The 8,290-nt window shown below is 43.9% G+C and overlaps 1 protein-coding gene across 1 annotated transcript in view; it reads right to left on the bottom strand.

Annotated features, from left to right (window-relative positions):
• Positions 1-3,955, bottom strand: part of LOC308122843 (neurexophilin-1-like) — an 81,248-nt gene extending 77,293 nt beyond the window's left edge. The window contains exon 1 of the mRNA XM_080484969.1: positions 3,485-3,955. Within this exon, the coding sequence (XP_080341095.1) occupies positions 3,485-3,601 (117 nt within the window). The 5' untranslated portion in view covers positions 3,602-3,955. The remainder of the gene's footprint in view (positions 1-3,484) is intronic.
• Positions 3,956-8,290: the final 4,335 nt, after the last annotated feature.

Raw genomic sequence — 8,290 nt, 5'->3', positions numbered from 1 at the left:
TGGTGGTTGACAGAAGAGCAACACAGAACCGACTAAGCGCCAGAGTATGTTTTAAAATAATGTCTGAAATGACGAAGTAGAGCCCTGAAATGTTTAGAAATGTCAGATCTCCAGGCTGCAGTGTGAGAGATCATATCCATGCATGTGTGACACAGATTGAGTAAAATCACCACCACAACAGAAATGAGTGACAATAAAGAGACAAATAACTTTAAAAAGGATGAAAATTTGGTCCTCTGAAGAACAAAAACGTAAATATACAGGATATACAAGCGTATAGGACAGATGTGTGTAATCAACAAGAAAATAGACTCACATATCAAAAGATTATACAAAATAGAGCTCCTACATTAGAAATGGAAGCTAGACATGGAAACCATGTTCTTATTGTTTAGGCTCATATCATTATGTGGTGCACACAAGTATGAATATATGATAAAAAAAAACAATGAATGAGATTGTGTGTACTTCAATGTGAAGAATCTGCAGACAAATACAGCGTCTCTGTTACTGTCTCTGCTGTTGCATAACGCACACGTGAACAATGAAAATGACAAATGAGCCTGAGTTCAGTTCGTCTGGACGCAGCGTAAAAAACTCCAACCAGGAAAGTATTGATCAAGTGGTTTAAAAATGAAGCCATACAATGTTTGAAAATCTGAGAAATGTGTTACACCCATGTACAACACAGATCTGTGTGTAAGGGATGTAACAACAACGTTAAGAATCCAAGGAAAAACGCTTGAGAAAATAAAATGAACTTGACAAGAAGAAAAATGCCACGTTTAAATTAAGTCTCTTGTTTTATAGGAGACACTTAAATGACATCAACAACAAACTTGTTTATTGTGAATTAACTGGGACTTTCACACAAAAAGTCAAAATTATCAGATAAAAATGAAGAACATAATTTGCTAAATAAAACATAATGCTCTGAACTGTCGGGTTTAAAGGACATGCTTTTGATCTTATTTATTACATGTAAGTATGCAAAGAAAACAAAGGGCATATACTCTTCAAAATAGATTAAATTAAGTATTTCTATACTTAAGATTAAAAAAAGGCCCAATTAAGACAAAGAATCTGTATAAACTTTCTCAAAAAATATCCTCAGAATTATATTTATTGTATTTATGTTAACTTAGTGCAGTTAAATGAAGTGTATGTAAATTACATTAGTTTAATTTAGTCATTAGTCTGAATACAAGTGGAAAATTTAAAAGGGTGTGTGTGTGTGTGTGTGTGTGTGTGTGTGTGTGTGTGTGTGTGTGTGTGTGTGTGTGTGTGTGTGTGTGTGTGTGTGTTTCATCTACATCAGACCCACAAGGATCCGTTAAATGGGGGGGGGGGGGGGGGGGGGGATTTAGGATTTTAAAATAAAGGAAAGCACACTCCTCCCGCGATGTGCTCGTATTGGGAGTGAATCAGAGAGCAGGCTGTTAATTAAATAGCGGGACCCTCCCGGTGCTGGAGGTCGTGCGCACTGGATGGAGGCGCGTACCTGCGCGCTGCTGCGCTGTTATCGGGGTCAAGGCGCGGCTCCCAGACAAGAGGCTTAACGCGGAGACAAGAGCTTTTAACACGAAATAAAACCATCAAAGTTCAGCTCTAATCCCCGCCGCGGTGGATCAGCCTGACTGTTAACGGGCTGCGCTATAAGCTGCGTTTACTCAAGCCCCGGTGTGTGTGTGTGTGTGTGTGTGTGTGTGTGTGTGTGTGTGTGTGTGTGTGTGTGTGTGTGTGTGTGTGTGTGTGTGTGTGTGTGTGTGTGTGTGTGTGTGTGTGTGTGTGTGTGTGTGTGTGTGTGTGTGCGTGAACAGGATTTATAGAAGAATGAATTGTCACGAGCGGTGCGCACTGTTTAAAATCAGCACACACACGTTTCCCTTGACAAAGAAAGAAAAAGATCCATCTGTGAATCCCCCCCGCTTTCTGGACTGTCTGGAAGTGAGGTTTTAATGAAGAGAAAAATCCACAACATACCAGAAACGGTCATTATTAGTCTCAAACCGTAACAAAAAGCTCCAGAATGTGCGCTTATCATCCGAAACTGTTGGAGTATTTGGGCCTGTTGATTTCACGCCATGTCTGTGTCAAATCGTCCATTTAAAAGAGGGAACGGTGTGTTTAAATACTGTCAGCACCTCGGAGAGCTCCACATCCATCTGCGCCTTTTACTTGGTCACTTTTTGGAACTGAAGGAGGATTACGCACGAAGTACAAACAAAATCAGCAAAGGTTTACACACATCTGCAGCTAAAATACTTCGCGTATTTTAGCTACAATAAGAAATTTTAAATGTCAAATATTGGCTAAATAATCCCCAATTTAGTATAATTCATAACTGCTTGGTAATTACGTCTAGATTGAACCGATTGAAGCGATGTTTGCATTGTAAATCGTGCACATTATAAAGAAAATACGGTCTTTAATAGATCTTCAGGCCACAATTCATTAAAAAGGAAAAAATGTAATGTTTTTCAGGCCTGACACTTGAGCCAACTGGATGAAATAATAAGAATTCACCAGAAAACGAAACTGAATTTAAAAATTATTCTGTGCCTTTTTTACTTATTTATTTATTTATTCATTTGCTATTTGTGCGTAAGTGCGCGAATATAGTCAGACATTTGGCTTTTGTAGCACACAGATAGCAGACAGGGTAGTAAAGATAGATTAAAATGTACAAATTTGACTTGTGTCACACTCAAATCCATGTTAAATCCATGTGATTAGATTAAATACAAACTCTTTTAGCTGAAATGTCACAAATGTTTAATCCACTTGTGGGTTGTGAATCTTTTTAGTTCGTTTTTAAAGTGTATATCTTTTTGTTTGTTTTTTTTGTTTTTTTGTTTTTTAGCTCAGAAATAAGTCAAAGTACACAGAAATGGCGACATGCATGATACTATTGTATTTTCTCTGCTGAGCCCCCCCACCCCCCGGGACTGAGCTCTGACTCCATCGTGTCACTGGTTTCCAGACCAGCCGGCAGCTCATCCTGACGGTGACAGGCGAGTTGTGCCTTGTTAGTGCGCCCCCGTGAGACCGCCTGTGTCTGTCACCACGCTTCTCCTGCATTCACACAGCAAAGTGGGTGCAATCTCAAACATCCCAGTTCGTTCTTGGAAGTATTCATGACCATTTACACAGCGCGAAAGAGAGATTTCTACAGAGATATGACGGAATTTCACACACGGACATTTTACGCTTTGAATAGAAGTTGAAGTTTCACAGGAAACATCAACTGTTAAGAAGTGTGTATATGAAGTTTGAACTGCTGTCTTATAAATAGCCGTTTTGATCACTGTGGAAAAGAGGTGAAAAACCCAGAAGAGCCTCGGTATGAATGCGTGAAGAATACGCACGGTGCTGTCGGGAAAAGTCCTCTCCGAATGACAGATTAACACCAAACGAGACGTTTAAACCTTCCTACCACAGTGCAGCGCAAAAGTTGTAGTTGTGTCGGCAGAAATGAACTCACCAGGCAAAGTGCAGGCGTCAGGAGGAACACGGCGCACCAGCACGTCACCCGCATCCTCCCGGAGCTCAAACTTCCACTTATTTCCCTAGGCCAATAGTCACGACCCCTGACGACCATAAATCCACCTGGCGTCCGCCTCACAGCACGCTCGAGCGCTTCAGATGTCCAGGCAAACAAGAAACCACGCGCCCCATGACCGCACCGACTGCAGAAGCTGAGGAGTTGGAGAGTGTGTCGGCAGGACGGAGGCTCCGGTCAGGCTGCTGTTGGATGTGCCGCTGCGGCTGCTGCTGCTGATGGAGCCCCGGTGGGTGGCGCTGAGGATGAGGAGGGAGGGGGGCGGAAAACAGCAGGTTCACTTCAGAGTTAATCCAGGTAGAGGGACCCGGCGGCAGGGTCATAGCTGTGAGCAGCTCCTGATTGTCTGATATCTGCGTGCGTAAAGCTGCTGGAAGCGCTCCGATCCGGAGTGAAGGAGAGAGAGAGGAGAGCTGCGCGCTCCTCGCTTTATAATGCGCGCCTACAACACACTGGAGGGGGGAGGGTGTGTGTGTGTGTGTGTGTGTGTGTGTGTGTGTGTGTGTGTGTGTGTGTGTGTGTGTGTGTGTGTGTGTGTGTGTGTGTGTGTGTGTGTGTGTGTGTGTGTGTGTGTGTGTGTGTGTGTGTGTGTGTGCGTGTGTGTGTGTTTCAGGATGCAGAAAGTGAAGTTTCCTCTCCTTCCCCCTTCAACAGAAGCTTGCGGAGGAAAACACGTTTCACCTTGGCGGCTGGTTTGTGCGCTTGATGTAGATGAATGAGCTGACATTCTCCGCTGCCCTCCCCTTCTTCCTTTGGCAACCCCAAAGCCTCAAACATGACCAAACAGATGCTCTCCCTGATGTAACTCCAAAATGATAAAGGTACAATTAAGGCATGTTAGCGATAGCATTGTTTAAAAGAACCTGTGATGATCAAGAAATGGAGAGGCTGACAGTGAGGCTCTTGGTTTGGTCACTAACAACCACAGCCTGGGTAGTAGAAGACCACACCACCTCTTCACTGTCCTGATTAACACTTCACCAAGAAAGCTTTTTAGTCTGAGACTTTTATGTAAATGTGCATTCCGTAAGCACACTGAAGATGTGAAAATGCTTTCCATTTGCATGTAATATGATGATTTAACTTAATATTTTGTGCAGCAGAAGTCATCGGCACCACAACCTTTCCAAAAATAAATGTTACTCAGTCCATGTGAAGGACCCACTGCATAAGCCATGAAGCTCCCCGGTGGGTTAACATGGTGTGAAATGATAAAGAATCACAGATTGTATTCTGCTTTTTACCTCATGTTAGTGCAAACTAGCTTCAAAAAGTCTTTATTGTCAGACGGTGGCTCGATACTGCCACCCACAGCACAGGGGAGGCGCTGCTGAAAGTTTACAGGTTAAGCCTTTAACGCTCTTTAGTGTCAGGAAGGGTTGTAATGCGTCTAATCTCCGTGACTAATTATATCCCAAAGCATTTGTCAAATAATGCCAATGTGTTGAAATGTTATGCTGATTCACACACAGACAGTCTGACAGATGACGGAGCACAGAGAAGAACACAATAGCTGAGCAACAACAAACTAGAAATAAGGAGAGACGGGGTACAAAAGAATATCGACATGGAACATGAAATTAAAAACTCAAGAAAGCATGAGGTGAAACGTGGGAAACAGAGAACAAAACACAGGTTCATCAAAGACAGCACTATTTTCAGCCAAAGGATAAACATCACTGGTTTATTACTGGAATTCAGTGCCGTAAAAGGAGGAAGCGTTTTGTGTTTCAAGAGTAAAGTAATACTCAAACTTCAATCCATCCATTCATCTTGTCTAAGGTTTTATCCAGTTGAGGGTTGTGGGTAAAGCTGCAGCTGATTCCAGTTCACTGTGAAGGCAAATCCTAACATGGAGCGACTATGAAAACGAGTGTAACAAGTCTTTCATTGTGTTTTTTTTTTTTTGGGGGGGGGGGGGGGGGGGGGCAGTGAGAAACCAGTGAGAGACAGGCAGCCAGGACAAACGTCACATGACCAGACTATGGCATGAAAACATGAACAGGATCAGGACAACCAGACACACACGCCAGCACTCCGGAACAGTCAGAAAGACAAGACAGGCAACTGCCTGAAACCCTCCATCAGCAAAAAACATTAAAAAAAAGCAAAGAGGAGAAGAAGCCACACCCGGTAATGTTTCAGCCCCTGCCTTATTAAATCTTGAAGTCATTCCGCTGCAGATGGTTCTGAATTCTGGGTCCACAGCAGGAAAGACGTTCTACTAAATATTGTTCAAGGCTCTGGAAAAGAAAGTTCCAGGATTTATTTGTAAAGAGAAGATCCCACACCTGTGTTGTATTCTGTATGGTAACAAGTTTAAAAAGTGTTTGAGCGCGTCGAGGTTATCGCCAAGGAGTCCCATGAGCCCCCAGCGCAGAGCAGATTTCTAAATAAAAGGAAGAGGAACCTGGTAGATTGAAAGATTTCTTAATATCCTGAAAAGACTGTGAAGCATCGTCAGTGTCTAAATCTTGTAGGTAGTGGATTCCACTGTTAGAGAGGGGGGATAGGTCTCCCTTGTTTGTTCTTCTTTTAAATGCCATGGTCCAACTGTATCCTCCTCTAGACCCCACCAGGATACTGATGTATGTCGATCAAGCAGCAACAACTGTGCTACTCAGCACTCTAAATGAACTTTACAATAGAATAAATAAGGTGTGAAAACACACGGTGCACATTTCACACATTATCATGGAGATAAAAGATAAATACAAGACAGTTCAAACAAAACAAGGATAAATTATGGGTAGTATAAAAGACATTAAAATATGAGTAAAACTGTGTAGAGTAAAAAGTTCAGGTGGCACTGAAGGATAAAGAGAACATGTGGGTTAAAAGACACGTTTTAAAAACAGGATCAAGTCATGTGGAGAGAGGAGGAAGAACAAAGGGACGGTCATGCTTTTTCACTTCTCTGGAAACAGAATATTGACCATGGATGTTTATTATTCCAGATAAATCAGGGAAAGTCTAAACCTATTTGTTTGTCCAGACAGTAACAGGAGAGTATTAAAGAACCATCAAGCTAATCAAATTAATTTGGAGTCAGAATTTTATGTTATCTAAAGCCACCTGGAACTGAAGACAAGATATTTTGATTAAACTCTGAGAAGTTGTATGTTATACAGTTCAAAGAAGGAAAACTTCTTACAATAGAATTTGTTGGTTTTGGTTTTCCATAAAGTGTAATATGTCATCAGCAAATAGAGCCACTGTGAGCTGAGTATTGAATGTGGAGAGAGGTTGGATGGATTCAGACGGTCCAATCATTTGTGCCAGCGGCTCCAGACAAAGAGGCTGAAGAGGCATGGTGACCTGGTGACCTGGTGACCTGGTGACCTGGTGACCTGGTGACCTGGTGACCTGGTGACCGGGTGACATGGTGACCTGGTGACCTGGTGACCTGGTGACAGGAGACAACTGACCCATCAGCAGTGGAGCAGCAGAGAGGACCCGGTTCTCTGATGACAGCTCCCGTTCCTCCACCTCCTGCAGCAGCTCCTCTGCTGGGTGGTTGCCCTGGAGGAGAACACAAAACAAAATCATCAATCATTTAAATCAGATTAACTTTGCTGTGCGGGTACCGCTTTAACTTTACCTCCTGTCTCAGTTCATGCTGAAACCTGGACCCCATCCCGGGTCTGTCTGTCACAGGTCAGCATAGAGAAAGCCTCCATCAAAACAGGAGGAAACAGCAGCCACACTGGAACCAATGGAGACGGTGAAACAGGCGGAGGCTGGAGACAGAACAGCAGAGGCCCGGGTCGGAGAAGGAGCCGCCCACAGTGGGGTGGAGGTGAAGGGAGGGGAACGCTATGCTCAATCTCTCAGTCCCTTCCTAAACCTTTGCTTATGATTTGGCTCCCAAAAAAATGGCAAATGCAGCAGAGGAGAACATTTCCTGCTCCGCCTAGAAAGCTACGCCTTTATTTTGTGGGTCAAGGTGCGTTTCGGTCAGATGAGCTATGAATATCACTTTCCCGTCATTCCTGCCACATTCCTGCCATTCTTTATGTGACAGAATGCATCTGAATAAGGTTCCTAAATGGACGTATCGGTGCGGGACATTCCTGATATACGTGGAGCTTTTGGCTGAAAAGAACCTTCCAAGAATAACAAGACCCAATACCCATCCTCGATATGTGAAGTTTACAACTGAATGTGTGGACGAGTGTAAAACACCCCTTCAGGATCGGGAACAGACGCGCAGGGGAGGCTTCATGGTGGTTTGGACCCTGGACCCCACATTGTTCTTGAAAAAGTGGGTCCACTGGACTGTTGCATAGGGTGAAGCTGGAGAAAAGTGGGACAGAAAAAGTTCTAAACAGAAACTCCCTTAAGCTGTGGATGAGTACAGTCGAGACCCACTGCCTCACCACAACATGAGGACAGGCCTATGGACGCACCTCCTGTCCTACAGCATGCCTGGAGACAAGGGGGACCGTGTGCCAGCATGTTATAGTCTCTAAAGCCTCGTTTCCACAGAGCCCCTTTGTGCCGGTACGGGTCAGGTCGGAACCGGTTGTTGTGCGTTTCCACTGACTCAGAACCGTTACCAACCGGTACCATTGGTAACCATTTCTCGCTACCCCTCCACTTGGGGTACCAGGCACAATGTGCCGGATATGAGGGGGAGGAGCTTCAACACTGCCGTCTGCTCATTGGTCCGTGACGCCCTGTTCTCCCAGCAAGCAGCCATTTCCAATCAGTTCTTCTGCAGCAATC

Source organism: Lipophrys pholis, assembly GCF_963383615.2.
Source record: "Lipophrys pholis genome assembly, chromosome: 17".
NCBI classification, from domain to species: Eukaryota; Metazoa; Chordata; class Actinopteri; order Blenniiformes; family Blenniidae; genus Lipophrys; species Lipophrys pholis.
The sequence above is the reverse complement of the archived record's forward strand: the minus strand, read 5'-3'. Positions and strand labels throughout refer to the sequence as shown.